This window comes from Pristis pectinata, chromosome 1 (assembly GCF_009764475.1).
Source record: "Pristis pectinata isolate sPriPec2 chromosome 1, sPriPec2.1.pri, whole genome shotgun sequence".
Classification (NCBI taxonomy): Eukaryota; Metazoa; Chordata; class Chondrichthyes; order Rhinopristiformes; family Pristidae; genus Pristis; species Pristis pectinata.
In genome coordinates, this window is record NC_067405.1 from 84,045,875 (window position 1) to 84,069,591 (window position 23,717).

At 41.1% G+C, this 23,717-nt stretch overlaps 1 protein-coding gene across 6 annotated transcripts in view; it reads left to right on the forward strand.

The window, feature by feature from the left end:
* Window positions 1–23,717, forward strand: part of LOC127571910 (coiled-coil domain-containing protein 9-like) — a 275,215-nt gene that overhangs the window by 117,643 nt on the left and 133,855 nt on the right. For all 6 annotated transcript variants that reach the window (XR_007956525.1, XM_052018669.1, XM_052018676.1 and 3 more), the window contains one exon: window positions 16,632–16,715. Coding sequence is in view for 5 of the 6 variants with exons in the window: in XM_052018669.1 (XP_051874629.1) it covers window positions 16,632–16,715 (84 nt within the window). In the remaining variant the exon portion in view is untranslated. The remainder of the gene's footprint in view (window positions 1–16,631; window positions 16,716–23,717) is intronic.

The following is a 23,717-nucleotide window of genomic DNA, read 5'->3' on the forward strand; positions in this document are numbered from 1 at the left end:
GAAGGAGAGCACCTTGTCTTCATCAGGGCATGTCGCAGCCCCCAGAACTCAATATTGAATTCAACAATGTCGGATAATCGGCCTTTTCAGTTTGTGTCAAAACTGGTCAGCTCTGATATAAAATCTCCACTTTGCTTTCATGACAAAATGAACAATTTAAAATGTACCCACATTATACTTAATTTGCTAAATCTTTGCCCATTCACTTAACCTACCTATATTCCTACATAGCCTCCTTATATTCTCTCTGATACTTTCCCACCTATCATTGTGCCAACAGCAAATTTAGTGGCCTTACCTTGCATGCCTTCATCCAAGTTATTTATATAAATTGTGAAAAGTTGAGGCCCGAGCACCGAGTCCCTGTTGCACATCACTTGTTAAATCTTGTCAACCAGAAGTAGACCCATTTATGCTTATTCTCTGTTTACTGTTACCCATCCAGTTTTCTATCCACACACTATATTTTTTCTCCTACACCATGGGCTCTTATTTTCCACAGTAACCTTTGCTGTGACACCTTCTCAAATACTTTCTGGAAATCTTAGTATATCCACTAGTTTCCCTTTATCTGAACACGTCACTCTTCAAAGAACTTCAAAAAATTGGTCAAACATAACCGCCCTTTCATAACACCACTGACTTTGCCAGATTAGCTTGAATTTTCTTAAGTACCAACTATAACGTCTTCATTTATAGTTCTAACATTTTCCATATGGCAGATATTGAGCTAACTGGCCTATATTTTAAGCCTTCTGTTTCCTTTCCTTTTTGAATTAAGGTGTTACTTTTGCTATTTCCAATTTTATGGAACCTTTTCCAAGTCTGGGATATTTTGGAAAATTAAAACCAACACATTGACTATCCCACTTCCCTTGGCTGACATCCATCAATACCATGGGACTTGACAGCCTGTGGGTCCAACAAGTTGCTCAGTGGTATTTCCCTGGTGATTGCAATTTTCCTCCTTTCCAATTTACAATTCAGAGCTATTTCTGGGATGATACTTGTATCTGTAATGAAAATGAATGCAATGTATCTGTTTAATTCTCCTACCATCTGTTTGGTTTGCATTATCAGTTCCCCGGACTAACTTTCTATAAGACTAATACTCACGTTGTTAATTTTTCTTTCTAAAATATTGAAACATTATTACATTTCTGGCTAGCTTTATTACATATTTTTTCCTTAATAATCTTTAAGGCTTTCATTGCTTTTTTAATATTCTGTCCAATCTTCTGACCTGTCACCCTGCTTTGCATAATGATATGCTTTTCTTTAAGCTTGATGCTATCTTTAACTTTTTAAGTTAGCCGTGGATGGTACGTCCTCCCATTGGAATTTTTCTTCCTTGTTGGAATGTATCTATTCTGTGTATTCTGAAAGATCCCCTTAAATGTCTCCACTGCATCATGACTGATGATTCCTTGACTGTTTGCCAGTTTCTTCCAGTTAGCTCTGATTTTGTGGCCTCAGACATTTAAGTTTAAAATTCGAGTATTGGACCTATTCTTCTCTCCTTCAAAATTCAATCATATTAGATCATTTTAACCTACGGTTGCCTTTTTACTAAGGCCATTAATTAATCACATCTTGTTGCATGATACCAGGTCTAATATAGCCTGCTTTCTGGTTGGCTCCAGAATGAAAGGTGCTATTCTGAGAAACTATCCCAAACACACCCTGTGAACTCTTCATTTAGGCTCCCTTTGCCCATCTGATTTTCCAGTCCATGCATAGAGTGAAATCCTCCTGATTATCACTTTACCTTTCCCAAAGGTTTCATTATTTCTTTCTTTGCACAGTGACCTTTCTTTTTTTGGGGGGGGGGGGAGGGGGGTGGGTCTATTTATCCCACATGACTTCTTTCATCATTTCTTCTATCCACTCAACTGTTTCTATGTGACGGTTTCCAAAACTTTGGTCATCTCCCTCTACTACTCCAAGGCCATCATTAATTAACAGAATGCTCGTCTTTCTTTTCTTAGCTTCCTGTCCTAAATGTCATTTACCCATTATATATTCAGGTTTCAATCAATGTCATCCTGTAGCCATGACTCTATAATGGCCATCGGTTGGTATACTATACAGACAACAGTGGTTGTATGTATCTGGGTCATGCCATCTTCTCACAGCTACCATCAGGCAGGAGGCACAGAAGTCTGAAGTTCCACTTCACCAGGTTCAAGAACAAATTCCCTTCAACCATTCGGTTTTTGAACCAACCTGCAGAACCCTAATCACTACCTCAGTCTAGCAATATTATGACCATTTTGCACTACAATGGATTTTTCTTTTTGTTCTAATTGTTCTTCCTTGTATAATTTGGTATAAATTAAATATAATTTATGTTTTTCTTGTGACTGTTGTGTCTCTAATGCAATGTGCCTATGATGTTGCTGCAAGTAAGCTATTCATTGCACCTATGCATACATGTAAAATAAACTCGACTTTGTGGCTTATGTTGTATAATAGTGGAATAATAGCTCAGGCTGTTCTGAGGCTATGCAGTGCTCGCTGTAGTAAGTATTGTGTACAGTTCAGATCAGTATACTTCAGAAAATATTTGCAAAGATTAGAGAAAGTAGCGAAAAGGTGGTGTAGCGGTTAGCCTAATGCTATTACAGTGCCAGCCACCCAGGTTCAATTCCGGCTGCTGTCGGTAAGGAGTTTGTACATTCTTCCCGTGTCTGTGTGGGTTTCCTCTGGGTGCTCTGGTTTCCTCCCACATTCCAAAGATGTACGGGTTCGGAAGTTGTGGGCATGCTATGTTAGCACTAGAAGTGTGGCGACACTTGCAGGCTGCCCCCAGAACACTAAACAAAAGATGCATTTCACTGTGTGTTTCGGTGTACATGTGACTAATAAATATTTTATCTTATAAAAATAATAATTCTGCCCTAAATAAGTCAAGGTCAATGGATGTTTTTGTGATAGAAAGGATTCTAAAGGGCTCAGTACTCTGTCCTTTTTTGTAGTATTTATTAATGATTTAGACAAACGCAGGAGGCATGATGAGGAAACTTGCAAATTGTTTTAAAAAATGGCAATGTCATTGATAATAAGGAAGAAAACTTTAGCCTGCATGAAGATGTAGATGGTATGGTCAACTGGGCAGAAAAATGGCAAATGGAATTCCATCCACAAAATGTGGGGAGATGCAACAAGGCAGGGGAATACACAATAACTGGGAGGGTATCAAGAAATGTGGAGGAACATCAGGATCTTGAGTATACATTCCCGCTATCTTTAAAATCTGTGAGAGGTTAATGAAGTGGTTAAAAAGGCACAATTTAACAATTACAAGACCTCATGGCAATATTCCCTATCCAAGCACCTTCACTTCTTACATCATCATCTGATGGATGGACCGCAGGGATATCTATTATTTGCACCACGACAGTTGCTGACCCCACAAAGAAAGCTCTACTTAATGAGTGTCTCCAGGAAAACCCGATGATTAGCTAGAGCCACAGACAGTTTGAAGTCTGTCCTGGTCTGCCATAATTAACACCTGTAAAGCACAAAGATTGGTTTGATGAGAACCAGCAACTAAACAGAAGCAATTCTTGGACCAGAAGGGGTAAAATATCAAATCTACAGGCATCTAATGGCAGATAATCTCATGACCTAAAGGGTGGAAAGATAATGGAAGATCCAGCAATTGCCTTATGACTTCTGTATGCATTGATTCTCAGTGTTGTTAAGTTATCCATGGTCCAGACACCAAAGGTCTATTGAGAGCCAAGAATACAGAAACAGTCATTTCTCCCTGAAAGACGTACTTCATGATTTCCTCCTTTGTGATTCTGTTTTTATTTGAAGCAAATGTTCACAACTCCAATCCACAGCACACTACCTGCTATAATCTTACCACTGCTCCAGTTGTCTAAGAGGTTGAAAAGTCATCCAGCACTTTAAAAACAATAAGGCATCTAGTGCAATCAAAATATCTGTGTAAATATTAAAAGGTTATAGAATGGTGATTCTGACACAAATTAATGACCCTGTTTCCTACATCTGGGAGAGGGATCTTGAACACACCATAATAGTAACCATCCATAAGAAAGGACACATCTGACTGCAGTAATTACAGTAGGTTCTCTCTGTTATCCATCACGGGAAATTCATTGCAAGGAATCTTCACCAAGTACTACCATCAAGAGATACCACAGACATGATCTTCATTGTGTCATTTCATTGTAAAACTGAAGAACTGATTGACTTCAGGAAGGGCAAGTAGGGCAAACTTGCTCCTGTCTACATTAGGGGATCAGCATGGAGAGAGTCATCAGCTTTAAACTCCTGGGCATTAACATATCGGATGACCTGTCCTGGGCCCAGCACATAGGTGCAACCATAAGGAAGGCACTCTAGTGTCTTTACTTTCTTAGAAGATTACGGAGGTTTGGCATGTCACTGAATGCTCTAACAAACTACTACAGATGTATAGTTGAAAATATCATGACGGGTTGCATCATGGTCTGGCATGGCAATTCGAATGCACAGAATGTAAGAAGCTGCAGAGTGGACTCAGCCCAGTACATCACGAGCATATCCATCCCCACCATCAGTTGCATCTTTATGAGGCGCTGTCTCAAGAAGGCATCATCTGTCATCGAAGATCCCCATAATCCGGGCCATGCCATCTTCTCGCACCTACCATCAGGCAGGAGGTACAGAAGCCTGAAGTCCCACACCACCAGCTTCAGGAACTTCCCCTCAGCCATTCGGTTCTTGAACCAACCGGCACAACCCTAATCACTGACCATTTTGATCACTTTGCACTACAATGGACTCTGTTTTTTTTTGTTCTAATCGTGTTCTTTCTTGTAAAAAATTGTGTATAAATTTTGTTTAATTTATGTTTTTTCTTGTCAATGCTGCTTATCAGATGCTATGTGCCTGTGATGCTGCTGCAATTCACCTATTGCCGAAACAGGTCTACAGCGGATGCCACCTCCCTGGCCCTACACTCAGCTCTGGAGCATCTGGACAGTAAAGACACCTACTGTACGTTAGATTATTGTTTATTGACTACAGCTCCGCCTTCAATACTATAATTCCAAGCAAACTCATCACCAAACTCTGAGACCTGGCACTCAATGGATCTGGATCCTTGACTTTCTGACCAACAGACCGCAATCAGTGAGGATAGGCAGCAACACCTCTAGCACGATTATTCTCAACGCTGGTGCACCACATGGCTGCGTCCTCAGCCCTCTACTCTACTCCCTATATACTCATGACTGTGTGGCCAGATTCTGCTCTAACTCCATCTACAAGTTTGCAGATGATACCACCGTAGTAGGCCGTATCTAAAATAACGATGAGTCGGAGTACAGGAAGGAGATAGAGAGCTTAGTGACATGGTGTCATGACAACAACCTTTCCCTCAATGTCAGCAAAAGAGCTGGTCATTGACTTCAGGAAAGGGGGTGGTGTACATGCACCTGTCTACATCAACGGTGCTGAGGTCGAGAGGGTTGAGAGCTTCAAGTTCCTAAAATGAACATTACCAATAGCATGTCCTGGTCCAACCACGTAGATGCCACGGCCAAGAAAGCTCACCAGCACCTCTACTTCCTCAGGAGGCTAAAGAAATTTGGCATGTCCCCTTTGACACTCACCAACTTCTATCGATGCACCATAGAAAGCATCCTATCTGGATGCATCACGGCTTGGTATGGAAACTGCCCTGCCCAGGACCGCAAGAAACTGCAGAAAGTTGTGGACACAGCCCAGCGCGTCACGGACACCAGTCTCCCCTCCTTGGACTCTGTCTTTACCTCTCGTCTTGGTGAAGCAGCTAGTGTAATCAAAGACCCCACCCACCCGGGACATTCTCTCTTCTCTACTCTTCCATCGGGTAGAAGATACAGGTGCCTGAGGGCATGTGCCACCAGACTTAAGGACAGCTTCTACCCCACTGTGATAAGACTATTGAACAGTTCCCTTATACAATGAGATGGACTATGACCTATGACCTCATGACCTCACAATCTACCTTGCTGTTACCTTGCACCTTATTGCACTGCACTTTCTCTGTAGCTGTGACACTTTACTCTGTACTGTTATTGTTTTTACCTGTACTACATCAATGCACTCTGTACTAACTTGAAGTAACTGCACTGTGTAATGAATTGACCTGTAATATCAGTTTGTAAGACAATAATAAACCAATACCAATACCAAGCTTTTAGCCCCTGCTCTAATATGTCATGCCACTTGGCATTAATTTGTGTTTGGTAATAATTCTGTGAAATGCATTAGGACATCCTGTTAAACATGCTGTACAAACAGAATTATTGCTTTTATTGGAGGATCAAGGTTGTGATGGGGACTTTTAAGCTGGAACAGTTGATTTTTCTCTCTGAATAGTGTAGTACAGGAAAACTATCTATTGTGCTGTTTTGGAAAAGGCAAAAGAGAAAGGAGCAAAGAGTTAGTTCAAGCTTTTCAGAAAGGTTCCCTTGCTTATAATTATTCATCAGGCACTGGGGAGCAGCTCACTATAAGTAAACAAAGGGCACTTGCAGATGGGCATGAAGGGGGACCATGGAATTTTTTTCTTTGCTTTCAAATAATAGCTAAATCTTTCCCTCTAAGAACTATTTTATTTAATATCTGTTGATAGCTTCACATACAAATTGTAAAAAGAATTTTAACATTTTGTTTGCCTGAACTACAAGCTTCCATTATTTAATCTGAGATTAATTCTCTTGAGGGCAGAACTACTTCAGTTTCAAGATCATTGTTCTATAATATTGCTTTCTATGAGCCAGGATTAAGAAAGATTATATGATAATATGAAAACTTTGAAAACATTTTGGCCCCATTTCTTAAGTGGGAGGGTTGATGTAATATTAGAAGGTGGAAAGGAAAATACTGAGGACATGAGAGGTCTTGCCGAATTCTGCTTGTAGTCTGGCTTGATTGACAGACTGGACAACTGTTGTGAGGGACAAAACAATGCTAGGAGCCCAGAGTTGATGACTGTCCCCATAATCAGAAAATATCGCTGCTCAATGTGAAATGCATGTTCAGAGCATGACATAAGGATGTAAGAATTAGGAGGAGGAGTAGGTCATTCAGCTCTCCTGCCTGCTCTGCCATTCAATAAAATCATGGCTGATCTATTCCCGAGTCACTTTCTTGCACTAGCATTGTATCCTTTGATTTTTTTTAATATATAAAGGTATATCAATCTCTGCCTTAAATGTACTCAGTGATTGAATGCACTCCTCTTGGGGAGAGAATGTCAAAGATTCACTGCCTATGTAATATACGAAATATCTTTTCAATTCAGTCCGGACTGGTTAATCTCTTATCTTGAGACTGTGTCTCCTGGTGAACCTTTGCTGCACTCTCAATTGCAAGCCATAGAGCCATAGGGTTGTACACCACAGAAACAGGCTTTTGGCCCACCAAGTCCATGCCAAACTTTTTGGCTATCTACACTAATCCCATTTGCCTGCATTAGGTGCATATCCTTCTATGCCTTGCCTGTCTAAATGTCTCTTAAATATAGTAGTTGTATCTGATTCCACCACCTCTTCTGGCAGTGAGTTCCAGATATCAAGCACTCTGTATTTAACTAAAAATTCTCCCTTCAAATCCCCTTTAAAACTTCATCCTCTCACCTTAAATCTACACCCTCTTGTTTTTGATACCCCTACTATGGAAAAAAGATTCTATCTACCCTATGCCTCTTATCATTATATATACCTCAGCCTCTGCTTGAGGGAAAAAAAAACCCAGTCTATCCAATCTCCCCCATATCTAAAGTCCTCCAATCCAGGCAACATCCTGGTGAATCTCCTCAGCACTCTCTCCAGCATAACACATCTTTTCTTCAATGTGGCAATCAGAATTACACACAATACTCCAAGTGTGACCTAACTAGTGCTTTGTGAAGTTGCAACATAATGCCCCAAGCTTTATATTCTATGCTCTGACCTATGAAGGCAAGCACGTCATATGCCTTCTTCACCATTGTGTTGACCTGCGTTGCCACTTTCAGGGAACAATGGACTTGAGCCCTAAGGTCACTCTCTTCATTAACATTCCTTAGTGCCCTGATGTACATGTCCTACCCCTATTTGACTCCTGAAAATGTATCATCTCGCAGTTGTTGGGATTAAATACGATCTGCATCGCTGCACCCAACTTTCTATCTGTGTATCGTTACTTGGGTTGAGAGGCCAGACCTGGTCAAATATGATCTCTTCAGCGCATAAACAAAGCTGTAAGATCTACTTGCTGTTGAATGCTGTCCTGATCTCTCATTTTGTATCTCAAGTCTGTTTTGATTTCATTGCACAGTGTAGTGACAAAGGAAAACAGACATAAATCACGCTCATACATGTTCTTCAGAAACTGAACATTACAGTCAACTAAATTATACCATGCACATTAAACCATATAGCATCCTGGGTCCAAACAACTTTAACCATTTCCATTTGTATACAGATGCATAAGCCAGGTTATAATAGTTAATTTTGCAATTTCCAGGGTGGTTGGGGAAGAGCTGGAGGTTCTTTGTATTTATACTTGATTCTTCCACTTTCTATTGTCCTTTTTTAAAATATATTTTTAAACTTTCTTCTTCATGACTTGCAGCATCTGCATTTGTGTCAGTATTAAAATTCAGATAAACCAGTCTTCCAACTTTTTTCCTTTTTCTGTCCATTGCATTCATTGTTCAGCAAGAAATTATATGGACTAACAAGATACTTCTAGCAATTATCAGCAATACATAACAACTTTGTCATAAAATCATAGAAAATTTATTACACAAGAGGCAGCAGACTGGCTCAGCTGGTGGGGCTGCAGTTTCATGGCTCCCTTAACCCAGGTTTAATTGTGACTTGGTGCTGTTAGCGTAAAGGTTTGCACATTCTCACTGTGATTTGTGTAGGTTTCTTTCAGGTGATCCGGTTTCCTGCAAAACCTAAAGATCTGCAGGTTGGTAAGTTAATTGGTCACTGTGTAGAATCGGGGGGCAATTGAGGGAAATGTAGGGGGATTAAAATAGTATTATTGTAAATGGCTACTTCAGAGTAGGTGCAGACTTTGTGGGCTGAAGGGCCTGTTTCCGTATGGTATGACTCATATAACATTTGGCACATTGTGTCCCAGCCTAATCCCATGTTCCAGCGTAAAGTCCATGGGCTTGTCCATAGCTCTCTGAGAACACATCCAAGTCTTTATTTAAATGTGATGAGTGTTTCTTCATCTAGCACCCGATCAGACATCAAGTTTCAGACCCTTCGGATCTCCTGATTTAAAAGAAAACTCATCACTCCCCCTCTAATTCTTGTGACAATTACTTTAAATTTATGCTCCCTGATATTTGACTGTGCTAGTCTTCCTAATGTACTCTGTCCAAGTCCCTCATCATTTTACATACCTCAATTAACACTCCCTCCAGTCTCCTTTTGAAGAAAACAGTCCTAGGTTATACATATGACAAAAATTGTCCAGTCCTGGCAACATCTTATAAACCTCCTCAGCAACCTCTCTAGAGCAATTGCATCTTTCCTGTAATGTGGTATACAGAACTATATGCATTACTCAAGCTGTGGTCTGACTAGCATGGTACATAATTCTTGGTAGTTGTAGACCACATCGCATACTTCAGGATCCATCTTCAGCAAAGACAGACATTGATGAAACTTGTTATCATCTTTAATGTGTCAGCACAGCCTATGGCTGTCTAACGAAAGGGGTGTTTGGAGATTAAGACTTTAAACCCATGCAAAACCCCTGATCTATCATAATGATTGCCTTCATATTTCTGAGACTTAATGTCATAGTTATACAGCACGGAAACAGGCCCCTTGGCCCAACTTGTCCATGCCGACCAATGTGACTACCTGTGCTGTTCCATTTACCTGCATTTGGCCCATATCCCTCTAAATCTTTTCTATCCATGTACCAGTCTAAATGTCTTTTAAGTGTTGTAATCTACCCCTTCCTCTACCCCATCTTCCACATACCCACCACCCTCTGTGGAAAAAGTTGATCCTCAGATCCCCTTTAAATCTTTCTCTTCTCACCTTAAACCTATGCCCTCTAGTTTTAGACTCCCCTAACCTGGGAAAGAGGGTTGTGACCATTCACCTTATCTATGGCCTTCATGATTTTGTATACCTCTATAAAGTCATACCTGAACCTCCTATGCTTCAGGGAAAAAGCCCTAGCTTGTCCAATCTCTCCTTTTAACTCAAGCCCTCTAGTCCCAGGCTTGACTTGGACTACTTACAGCTGGCATCTCTGTAAGATCCTCGAAATCCATCAGCAGGATTACCAAACCAGCATTGACCAGAACTGATGTCCTAATTACAATTTGTTTGGTTCTGTTGGACAGGCCAGGTGGTCCTGTGCCCAAAGCCGACACTCTTTGGGTGTTTGTCATGTGAAGAGAGCACCAGGTAGAGAGAAGAACCAAGGTTCAAAGATGTTCTCAAACCTTCCTTGAAAATGTGTAATACCCCACTTACTCCTGGAATACTTGACCTATGACCTTTCAAAGTAGAGAAGGAGCATTTGAATGGAACTTAGAATCTTGTCCACGGGTCAGGAGACACCCAGTGTAAATAATGGAAGGAGTGCACCACCTCCCAAACTGCTCATATTCCCACACCTGAAACCATCGCCTGTCTCACCTACTTATCTGCAGTTCCCACCGTTATCTGCTGTTGAGCTATTTACCATAGAGAAATCTCTGGGCTGGGGAAAGCTGTGCAGCCTAAGAGAGGGGAAGTTGGCAGATTCTATTATGTTTAGCAGGAGGTGATGGAGAGACTGTAGAATTTGGATGGTCTGTCACCATGTGGAAAAGTGCTGCCAGTCTCTAGAATGGTCCACATTCACTGTGCCAGCTAGGATGCATCCCTAGGCCTCACATCACAATGCTGAGTGGTTGCACTGCTCGCCCAAGCTTACCCAAGCCCAAGCTCCTCACAGGTGGCTTCTGCACAATGCCTCAGTAGTTCACTCTACACTAAGATCACCATTTCATTGCCACAGGAGTGCCAGCAAAAGGCAGGGGGCTGCATCAGTTCCTAGCACAGCAGCGTGTGGCCCAAATGGATGTCTTTTTTAAAATACAGTGGCTGCAAGTGTTCAGACTTGAGGATCGGAAGTGCTCTAATGACTCAGCATTCTGCATGGTACCAGTATGCCTTGCACTTCTCTGGATTAAATTCCATTTTCCACCGTCCTGTCCAGCTGACCAGGCCATCAAAGTAGAAATGTTTTAGAAGTGGGAATCATTTCTACTATAGTAGTAGGGAATTTTTGCTTTCTGTTCCTTACACCACCCAAATAACATCTTTTCCATTATCCAGATAAAGGGTCCATATGAAGGATCTCACCCTGAAATGTTGCCCATCCATTTCCCTCCACAAATGCTGCCTGACCTGCTGCATTCCTCCAGCACCTTGTTTGTTGCTCCAGGTTCCAGCAATCTCTTGCATCTTCTCTTTTCCATTATTCCACTGCCTCATTCTTTAATATCAGTTAAATCTTTTCAAGAATAATTGCAATAAAATCTTGGCAGAAATAATAACTATGGTAGATTGCATCTAAAGTAGGATAGTTGAGAAATAATACCATTGGAATCTTTGTAAATATGCCAAAGGAATCTATCGTGCCTCCTGATGTGTAGCTAGAGAACCTTATTGGCAGAAGCATTTGAGTAGGCAATCTGCACTTTGGAAATATCAAATGTTTGTGATTAGTGGTAAGCAGTCAAGAAAACAAAAGTGCTCTTGTGGAATGGAAGCACAAGAACAATGATGTTTTTTAGGAATAATGTCAGTTATCTAGTTTGATCTCTAGATTTCTGTTTTTTAGATATGGTGAAATGCCAATAAGTAGTGATGCTGCCAATGTACTTGGGAAATTTAAATTGTGCGTCTGAAACCACTAGGGGGTGCATGGGATATATTTATTACAACTGTTACCATTTTCTTTCAAGATAAAATTAAAAACTATTATTTGTACTTGGAAAGAATGTGACTATATGGCAGGATGGTTTCCAGAAAGTTGAAAGATGTTATTGGCATTTAGAGCTCCAAGGTACTTAACATCCATTTGCAAATTAAATATTTTATTTCCTTTTGCAAAGTTTTGAGTTAACTAGTTTTGTTGGGATGGTGGTAGTGCTAATTTGGTTGTGAGCAAAAGATTAGTGAACATAAATCCAAAGAAATTGGTGATGCTAAGCTCTGAACAGGCTGAGGCCGATGTAGGAACCATAGTCTCTTCCACAATGGGAGGGGAGGAGGTGCCTGACTGGTTAGATGGGTTGTTTGTGGCTTAGTGCCTTCCTTCCACTGCTTACCATGGCTTCTGTATGCTCTTACTGCTTAGTTTCAAGGTTCTCATTGCCACCTCTAAATGCTCTTCCTCCAATTTGAGCAATTATTGGCCAGAGGTTTCTAGGAGTCAGTGGAATGTTGTATTTTTTCAAGAAGGCTTTTGACCACATCCTTGAATCTTATCCTCTGGTGATCTTTCCTGTGACAGCTTGGAATAGAGTGTGTTTTGGGAGTGTGGTGTCAGGCATGTGAACAACTTGATCTACTCATTCTTGCTGATTGAATGTAGTTAGGATCTCAATGCTTGGTATGTTGACCAGGCAGAATAAATTAATGTTGATTTGCTTATTCTTCCAGTGAATCTGCATGATTTTATGGAGACAGTATTGGTGCTATCTTTTCAGTGCCTTGACATGTTGGTCTCAGAAGCACAAAGAAGTCTACAATCATTGCTGCCTGGTAGACCATGAATTTGTGCTGTGTCTGAGATCTTGATCTTCAAACAACCTTTTCCTCAATCGACAAAAGGCTATTCTGGTGCATTGAAGGCAATTGTGAATTTCATCGTTAATGTCCCTCTTCACTGAGAGGTGGCTCTTGAAATATGGGAAGTGGTACTCGTTTTCTAGGGTCTGACATGAACCTTTATTGATGAAGGGCATCGTGGTGCAGCAGGGCTGGTTGGGAGAGGACCTTTGGAAAACAAACAAAACTTCAGATGCTGAAATCTGAAACAAAAACAGAAATGTTGGGAGAACTCAACCTGTCAAGCAGTGTCTATGGAAAGAAAAAACAGTCAATATTTCAGGTCAACAACCCTTCCTCAGAACTGGGGCAAGAGTGGAAGGCTTACAGTAATCAAAACAGAGCTGGGGGAAGGAGTGAAGTGGAAGACCAGATGGAGATTGGTTAAAACAGATCAGACGATAAGGTGCATGAGTACTGACCATTAGCAAAGGTATTTAAAAGAAATGGGGTGAGAATGGGACATAAACATGATGATAGGAAATGAGAGAGCAGTTTGCCTGAAGTTGGAGAAGTTATGTTAGCTGCTTTACTGAGACAGCGAGAAGTGTAGACAGAGTCCATGGAGGGAGGCTGGTTTCCCTGATGTGCTGAGCTGTGTCCACAGCTCTCTGTGGTTTCTTGCTTTAAATGGCAGGAGGGTACTGCATCATTCTAAGCTGAATAAATCTTACAAGTTGTGGTAACAGTGAAGGGTGCTCTCTTATAATCTACTAAGAGTATCTCAGCTATAACTTGTTCAAAAAAAATGCAACCACAGTAAAAGAATAGCATCGCTGTTTAGTTTTGAATTAGATCATGTCAGCAGTTTGTGTACGTAATGGAAAGATTAGCTATTAAAAAAGATCAAGGCAGATCAGGTGATAAGAAGCAACAGTATCATCTGTTAGTAAGGCATTTAAGAGAAGTGGGAGAGAAAGGGATGTAAACATAAACATGAGAATGGGAAATGGTGAGAGAGCAGTTTATCTGGTCAGAGAATTCAGTGTTCCTTCCAAATGGTTGCCAAGTGCCTGGACGGAAGACGAATTGTTCTTCTAGTTCTCCATCACAATTTTTGCCAGCTCCAACAGGATCCACCACCAGTCATATCTTCCCCACTCCTCCCCTTTCTACGTTTCATAGGGACTGCTCAATTCATGACTTCCTGGTCCACTCTCTCGCATCCCATCCACCACTTCCTGCTCCTTCCTATGTAATGAAATGATCTGTATGGATGGCATGCAAAACAAAGTTTTCACTGTAACATTGGTATGTGTGACAATAATAAACTAATTCACCATATGGTCTTTGGTCTTTACCTATGGTCAAAACTCCATATGGTCTTTTGTCTTGCACAACACTCCTCTTCTTCTCCCACCCCCAACTCTGCTTTGAAAACTCTAAACTCTCCACTCTCTCCCTAGTTCTGAGGAAGGGTTGCTGACCTGAAGCATTGACTGGTTTCTCTTTCCACATGTTGCTTGACTGTCTGAGTTCTTTCAGCATTTCTGTTTTTTGTTATGGAGAGTGCATTTGAGGATGGTGAGTGCACAGCCCATCCTTTTATGTGTGTGAATGAACAAGTTGGTGATGGCTTGGAGTTTAGTGCAAACACAAGCACCTCTGCATTCTGCAGCTCGACTAAATTTGTAAATTGTTTTTTTTTGTCACATGTACTGAGATACAGTGGAAAAACTTGCCTTGCATACCATCCATACAGATTATTTCATTACAACAGTGCATTGAGGCAGTTCAAAGTAAAAACAGTAACAGAATGCAGAATAAAGTGTTACGGGTACAGAGAAAGATAGACAATAAGATGCAAGGCCATAACAAAGATAGATTATGAGGTCAAGAGTCCATCTTGTAGTACTAGGGGACCATTCAGTAGTCTTATAACAGCAGGATAGAAGCTGTCCTTGAGCCTGATGGTACGTGCTTTCATGCTTTTGTATCTTCTGCCCTATAGGAGGGGGGAGAAGAGAGAATATCCGGGGTGGGTGGTGTATTTGATTATGTTGACTGCTTTACTGAGGTGATGAGACTACTGAGGTTCAGTTGACCTAGGTTCTGGAGAGTAGTCCTTCTAGGCTGAGCACTTTTCCATTTGTAGTGAAGATAAGCTATATTGCAGTGAGAAAGATTGGCAAAAGTGTTAGGGCAATGGCACAATTTTGTCTGGCACTGATCTTAACTGAGAATTGCTCTCTTGCTGAGCCATTATTTGGAGCAAGTGGAGGTGAATTTAAGAGGCCAGCCAAATTTGAACAGGATGTTTCACAGTTCAGTCCTAATTCCTGGAGTCAAAGGCTTTGGTATGAATGATATGAAAGTGGGGTTGTCTAGAGTGGACTGGGCAAATAAACTAAGAGAGAGGTCAGTGGATGAGCTGTGGCAGATAGTCAAACAGCTGGGTCAATAACACTCGACAGGAATTTATCCCCATTAGAAAGAGGGATTCCGTGAGAAAGAGGAACCATCCATGGTTAACAAAGAAGGTCAGGGATAATGTTAAATTGAGAAATAGGGCATACAAAGTAGCAAGGGCTGGTGGTAGATCAGAGGACTGGGACTTTTAGGAGCCAGCAATAAAAGACTAAATAGCTCATAAGAAGGGAAAAAATGAATTTGAGGAAAAATTTGAGTGTAATATTACAACAAACGATATGATTGTCAATGGATATGTGAAAAGGAAGTAGGTACTGCTCTTCCAACGTTACCAGGTACTGGGATTTCTTGCAGTAGATCCCCTATAAGTAGGCCATCAAATGAAATTTTAAAAAAATTAATTACAACTAATTGCAATTTTAGTTGCACTGTTTAACAAATAATTGAATACAAGTATTTTTGAATGATCCATTGGAAAAGGTTTTGCCTTTTTAACTGCTACTGATGTCATTATAAATTCTTTGTGTTGAAATCCATCCAAGAGTTTGACCTGTTTGTCTATTTGCAACCTCCTCCTGTCTTGAAGGTACTGAATTCATGCATTCCTCTAATTCTGATCTCTTGTACGTGCACCATTTCCTTTGTACCACCATTTTCAATCAAGTGGCTCATCATAAAATAACTACATTGAGTATATACATGGAGAAAACACACTTGTTTTTTCACTTTTCCAATTCTTATGATCTTTGATCTGAAGCATTTAAGTCTGTTTATCTGATCCCAGTGGATCTTGCTTGACCTGCTGAGTGTGTCAAACACTTTGCTTTGGTTTTAGCTTAATTACATTTACTCTTAAGTTTTCAAACACACTCTTTTGTTTGCAAAGAGGTGAAGTAAGGTGACTGACATCTGTGTAGGGGCAAAACTGCTGAGAGATACAAAACACCTCGATTTCACAGGTGAGATGTGCAAGGCCATGTTACCAGAAGATTTGTTGTAGTCATGCAATCGAACTTTAAAATACCAGTGAAAGAATACTTAATACTGAACAGTGCATCTTTAAGGCTTAATTTTCTGCACTTGGAAAGATGATCACATCACCTCTCAGTTACAGATCATCCACAGATCACAGGTAGCAATTGTTTGTAATTCAAAACATATGCCAAAGGATTTTGTGAACCAGATTTTTCATGAGAATTGGCCAGTTACGTACATGGTTACCATTACCGAGACCAGTCTTTAAATCTTAAATTTTATTTTGGTACTGCCATGCTGGGATTCAAACTTGGGCCTCAGTTGACCAGGACTCTGGCTGCTTGTCCAGTAATTTAACCACTGTGTTATTTTACCCCTCAAATTGATAGAAAATATGTTCATAACTGACCCTGTATTTGCTTTTTAAACTAGGAGTGGGAGGAGAGGAGAAAGCAAAACATAGAAAAGATGAATGAAGAAATGGAGAAAATAGCAGAATATGAAAGGAGTCAGCAGGTAAGAATTTGTAGGCCTTTTATGGTATTGTTGTTCTGCATTTTTCTTTTTCATACCATGCATCATAATGGTAAGACCCAGTCAAATTCAGGATGCAGCTCCTATTCATATGTATACCTATATACATACCTGTATACATACATATACGTATATGATGGCAGCATATTCAACAGTAGAACCTGAAGGTACCGTGCTATATTTCCATGTGTGCACATTAGTGGTGTTTTGTGGATAGTGACCACTGTGAGAAACCATGAATGGATTATCTTTTTCTCTAACTCAGATTACTTTTCTCTCTAGCTGAGGGTGTTAGTTTAAATGTCGCTCTTGAATTTCAGCTACCTCAGCATGAGCTGGGAAGTGAATTGAGACTGTGCAGGACCCAGTTGGTCTTTGTACCTTGCTGACCGGATGACTTTCCAACAAATCAAAATCTTCCAATGGGACATCAGGGTGCATGGCTCTAACTGGCTAATTATTGGAAAGCTGGGGAAGTTTTTTCTTGTTGTAGCTTTTAGATGTATTCATTAAGTTTTCTGGAATTGGAATTTGTTTATTATTGTCACTTATACTGAGGTACAGTGAAAAACTTGTCTTGCATACCATAATACAAATCAATTCATTACAATACACAGTGCATTGAGGTAGTACAAGGTAAAACAATAACAGAATATAGAATAAAGTGTAACAGCTACAGAGAAAGTGCAGTGCAGGTAAACAATAAGGTGCAAGTTCATAACGAGGTAGGTTGTGAGATCAAGAGTCCATCGTATCATACTAGGGAACCGTTCAATATCTTGTAACAGCAGGATAGAAGCTGTCCTTGAGCCTGGTGGCGCTGTGCTTTCAGGCTTTTGTATCTTCTGTCCAGTGGGAGGGAGGAGAAGGAAGAATGACTGGGGTGGGTGTGGTTTTTGATTTTGTGGCTGCTTTACTGAGGCAGCGAGAAATATAGTCCATGGAGGGGAGGCTGGTTTCCGTGATGTGCTGAGTTGTGTCCACAACTCTCTGCAGTTTCATGCGGTCACGGGAAGAGCAGTTGCCATATCAAGCCATGGTGCATCCAGACAGGACCGATAAAAATTGGTGAGTGCCAAAGAGGACATGCCAAATTTCTTTAGCCTCCTGAGAAAGTAGAGGTGCTGGTGAGCTTTTTGGCCGTGGCATCTACATGGATGGACCAGGACAGGCTATTGGTAATGTTCACTCCCTGGAACTTGAAGCTCTCAACCCTCTCGACCTCACACAGTTGATGTAGACATGAGCATGTGCAATCACCTCCGCAGCGCCCCCCCCCCCCCCCCCACTTTACTGAAGTCAATGACCAGCTCTTCTGTTTTGCTGACATTGTGAGAAAGGTTGTTGTCATGATATCATGTTACTCAGCTCTAAAGATATTTCCCTTGACTTTTCAAGCAGGAAACACATGGGGTGAAACTTGTTGTGAGTTGGCTTGCAGAATATTATTTTGTTTACAGTATATGTACAACACAGAAGCAGCGTCTATGCCCGTGCCAATATTTATGCATCACTTGAGCCTCCACCACTCAATATATCCTTCTCTTCCTCATTTATTTTTCTTCCCCATTAATGTTTTTTATACTAGTTGCCCCAGTCAATTTGTTGTAGGTAGGAAGTTCCACACTCTAACCCATCTCTGATAATGAAATTCTTCTGAATTCCTTTGAAATTTGTTGGTGACAATATGAACCTAGTTCTGGTCTCCCCAAAAAGTGAAAACAGAGATATTTGTCCAGTCATATCCTTTCAGAACCTTAAAGACTTCTATGAGGTCATCTCTCAGTCTTTTTTTTTGGGAATAGATCACCAGCATGTTCAATGCTCGACCTTGTAGCTCCAGAGACCCAAGTTTGATTTTGACCTTGGGTGCTGTCTGTGTGGCGTTTGCACGTTCCCTGTGACTACAAGAGTTTCCTCCTGATGCTGCAGGTTTCTTCCACTTGCCAATGACGTGCTGATTGGTAGGAAGAGGGGTGGGACACATGGTCCTGTCTGCTGAGGTTGAGAGCTTCAAGTTCCAGGAAGTGAACATCACCAATAGCCTCCTAGCTTCTCACATCATTCTCTTTCATTCCCCCCTCCCCTACCCACCTACCTTCCCCCTCTCACCTGGACTCACCTATCACCTGCCAGCTTTGTGCTTCTCCCCCTCTCCTCACCTTTTTATTCTGGCTTCTGCCTTCTTCATTTCCAGTCCTGGTGAAGGGTTTCAACCTGAAACATCAACTGTTTTTTTCCCTCCATGGATGCTACTTGACCTGCTGAGTTCCTCCAGCAAATTGTGTGCATTGGCAGGTTAATTGGTTACTGTAAATTGCCCTTGGTATATGTGGGCGATAGAAGGATAGGGGTGGGATGTGTGGAATTGATGGGGATGCGAGAGGAAAATAAAATGGGATAAAAATGATGGGTGCTTGATGGTCAGTGTGGATATGATAGGCCAAAGGGACTGTTTACATGTTGCGTGACTCGATGAAATTCAGTTCAGAGGAACCCGTGATGAGAATGAGTGGAAGGGAATAGGAGAGAGGACAAATAAACAATTAAGAAAGGAAGGAGGAACTATGAAATTAAATTGTCAAGAAATGTAAAATAATAACATATTTTACACATCAACAAAAAGCAAAGCTGGGATGGAATGTGGCTGTTTGTGAACAGAGGAATTAATATCACAGGGAGGTGGCGGAAGTATTAAATCATTATTTGTTTTTGTATTTACCAGGAAGGTGGAACCTGACATTGAATGATGAGATAAGTATATTTAATACGGAAAGAAGGGATAAATTAAATAAACTAATCAAACTCAGGATAAAAGCTTTAGTCTCAGTTGATTACATTTCAAAAGAATCTAGAGACGAGGTAGCAGAAGAATTCCTGCAAGTATAATGGGTCATTTGGACAGCATGTAGTTCCAGAGGACTGACAATTATACGTACATTTAAGAAGGGATATTGAATGTGTCTGGGAATTATTGACCAGTTGGTTTGACATTGGGGGCAGGGCAAAATAGAATTCCTGCTAAAGGAGAGAATAAAATAGCATCTAGAAACAAAATATAAGAATGAATAGTCAACGTGGATTTCAAAAGGGAACATCTTGCTCAACATTGAATATTTTAAACAGGTAATAGACCGAGTAGATTCAGTAGATGTTGTTGTATCTAGGTTTAAGGCTCTTTGTAAATTGCAAGATGAACTTCTAACATTTCTGGCTGAATTGCAGATGAGGTTAAAACATTTCAGAATAGTAATTACAGTAATTTTGAAAGTCAGCAGACATTTGTTTCATGGAGGGCAGTGTTGAAGAGGGAGGAGGAGTCCAAATTACATGAACATGCCTTATATTTAAAAACATTGTATGTCTGGAAATAATGGTGTTGCCTCGTGGCTCTTGTTGAGAACCATCTGCTGTCCTTTCTTTGTAATCAGCCGTCATTCTTCAGTGAGGACCAGGTATTGAGCAGGCCCAGATATTGAGTAGGCTCAGAGGATGGAACTACTTCACTCCTTTGCATCTGGGTTGGAGGAGATTAGACCCCAATACTCCATCTGCAGCAGGTCCCACTGGCCTAGCAACTGCCCCTAACCAGCGAGGTGAGCTAACTCCCCAAGGCTTCCACAATCAGTCATCAACATCCACCTATTTTTCTGCTGTCTATTGATTGCTGACCAGGCTTTTACGTGCACCTTTCTCTTTGCACACTTCCCCTTACTTGTTCCCCCTCATGCTGCTGCCACTCGGTTCCATCTCTCTCCCTTTTATTGGGCCAGGCATCTGGAATGGAGAGAAGTAAGTGTGTGAGGGAGTGTGTGGAAGAGGGGGATAAAATGGTACTTTGATAGATTTAGATGAAAAAAGACTGGAGGTGACCCATGTGGAATATAGATGTCGGCATTGACTGGTTGGGCCGAAAGATCCCCTTCTGTGTCATGTATTCAATGAAACCTATGTTTCCTGATAGGTACAAACTTTTCATTCTGATTTATTTTAGTAAATCCTTTCAACTACTACTTCCCAATGCCTCAGTTTATATTTATTAAAGTTCTATCTTCAAGAAATGAACCTGCTACTTTTTTGAGCTTTTGATCTGTACCTGCTTTTATTGAGTTGTGCTATATTGCTCTTCTCCCTTGGATGTTGACAGTTTAGTTAAACATCCTTTAATCACACGGTAATTATTTTACAATGTAAGAGAAATGTATATTCTTGTAAGAAAAATTTCTATCCAATTTCTCCTTGTACCCTATTCAATTTCTCCTTTGAAGCTATGCACTTGCAACTAGTTAGTGCTGCATCAGTAAATGGTAACCCTTCCAGGCCTTGCTGAGGTCCTGCTGACTTGGTCAAGCATCAGCTTGCATCCATTCATTGGTACAGTAACATGATGAGAAATCTGGCAGATGAGGCTCAATGCCAATAAACTTAGATAGGAAGAATTGGAGAGGTCCCCCATTACTTGGAAGCTATGAGCCTAGGTGGTAGAGGACAGAAGGACCTCAGTTACAGAAATCACTGGAAATTATACAACCGGTTCACAAGCCCAGAAAGAAAGCACAGACCATGTGTCCTTTGCTGGATTTACCTACTGAATCATTATGACTCAATGGGTTTAAATTTGAACCTATTTTTTCTTCCAGTTTATTTGTTTTCTCACAGCTTGATATGCAGCCTCTGAGCTATGATTGCTATAAATAGTTACAGCTGGTTGTACCATTGTTTACAGGTGTTTTTTAGATAGTTTTTCATGTATTAAGGGCTAAAAAATTCTGTTTAGTGCTTTCTGTGCACCACCTGAGTACACTCTATCTGAAACCTGATTGGTAAATTCATTCAGCTCCTTCGTGAGTGCATTAAAGCAGTAGCACACATTCAAACCAGATCCTTGCTGTGAATGTTACAGGACATGCTTGAGCCATTAGAGATGCACCGTGATGAGAAGTAGCATATGACACATATCTTGGAAAAGCACAGGCTATTCAAAATGAAGCAAGCTTCAAATGGATAGTTGACATCAGCTTCCAAGATATGTGACCGGTCTACCCAGTCCATCTGTTCCAGAATCAAAACATCCTCCTCTAAGCACTGCCCTTGAAATTTGTTCCCAACCTCTCTGCTTTAAATGTCCTATGGCCCTTCCCCATGTAATGAGCTGACATTTCTGTGTCCCTTTTCCCTAGGCTGCCCTCTCCACTTATCAGACCCAAACCAATTGCGTGTCTGCATCAATCTCTTCCTCTCTCTTATTGCATTCCAACCCCATCCATGCTTCATCTCCTGATGCTCAATTCTACCCACAGCCCTCACTGAGTCCAGAATTGAATTTCCTTACCATTGTCTTTATTACAATCCCATAGGAAAAGTAGGAAAAGTATTTCTAGTCCTTTGTCTTTGCCTTAAGGAATGTTCAACTGCGAGGGAAGACAATGAACTGATGGCTCTTGCCCTTTGCAAAGCCAGAGGATGGAGACAGTTGGAGTGTGGGTCACTGGAGAGAGGTGGTAGGCAAGGATTGGTGTATGGAAAGCAGATCGTGGTGGGGATAGGGATTTGGGCTGAGTCAGTGGTGGCAGGGGAGACAGGGCTAGCAGTAAGAGTGGGGCTGGGGTGGGGGTTACAGGACAGAGTTGTGGTTGGAAGAAATGATTGAGGTCAGTGAAAAGGCAATCAGGGTTCACAGAATCACAGAAAGGTCACAACATGAAAGGAAGCCATTTGTGTTGGTTGAATCCAGGATCTGTGCATCTGGTCCTGCTATTCTCTTCCATTGCCCTGAAGATTATTTCCTTTCGGATATTTATTCAGCTCCCCTCCAAGAGCCACAGTTGAATATCTGCGTTGACTTACCAACTTCACCTGCAACCCAGCAGTACATTCCAGATGATAACCACTTGCTGTGTAAACATGTTTTCTTCATGGCATAGAATTATACTGAGTTTGTGCTGACCATCAAGCACCCATTTTTACACTAATCATACTCTAACCCATCTTATTCTCACCACGTTCCCATGAACTCCCCCAGATTCTCCCGCTCACCTCCACACTAAAAGCTACTTACAGTGGCCAATTAATGGGAGGAAACTGGAGCACCTGGAGGAAACCCATGAGCTTGCAGGGAAAATATGCAAACTCCACAAATACAGTAGCAGAAGTCAGGATTGAACCTGGGTTACTGAAGTATGAGACAGCAGCCCTATTGTCTGCGCCACTATGCTGTCCCAGCTGTGCCACTGCATTGCTTTTGGTTTTTTGGCCAATCACCTTCATTTTGGTTCTTGACCCCTCTGCTAGCAGGAACAGTTTTGCTCTATCTGCTCTATCTAAACTTTTACATACCTCTATCAGATCTTCTCTAAACATCCCCTGGTCCAAGGAAAACAACCACTACTTTTCCTTAGTCTATCCACATAATTGAAGTCCCTCATTACTGGAATCAGTCTAGTAAATGTTTATGCAAAAAGGTGATTAGGTTTGGAGTTTGGGTCCTGGTGACCACTGAGGGCTGTGAAGACATTGGCAATGAGTTGGTAGTATGGTATTGCAAAACCTAAGAAAATCAATTTAAAAAGGACCTAGCTGGAAGAGGATGGTCGTGAGAACACTCTGGCAATAGTAGACCAAATGGGTGGGAATGGTCCTCATTGAGTAATGGCGAAGCAGCAATGGTGCAGCAGTTAAGTTACTAGACTAGTAATCGTGAAGTCTGGGCTAACAATCCAGAAACCCGAGTTCAAATCCCACCATGGCTGGTGTAGAATTTAAATTCAGTTAATAACCTGTAAATTGAAATAATAACAACTAGTCCTAGTAATGACCTCAAAAGCTACTGGATCGTTGTAGAAAATCCATCAGGTTTACTAATATGAGAAGAGATCTTCCATCTTTACCCGGCCTGTGTGCGACTCCAGACCCACTCTATGTTGTTGACTCTCAAATGACTCCCAGAAATAGCTTAACAAGCCACCCAGTTACAGCATTATCATA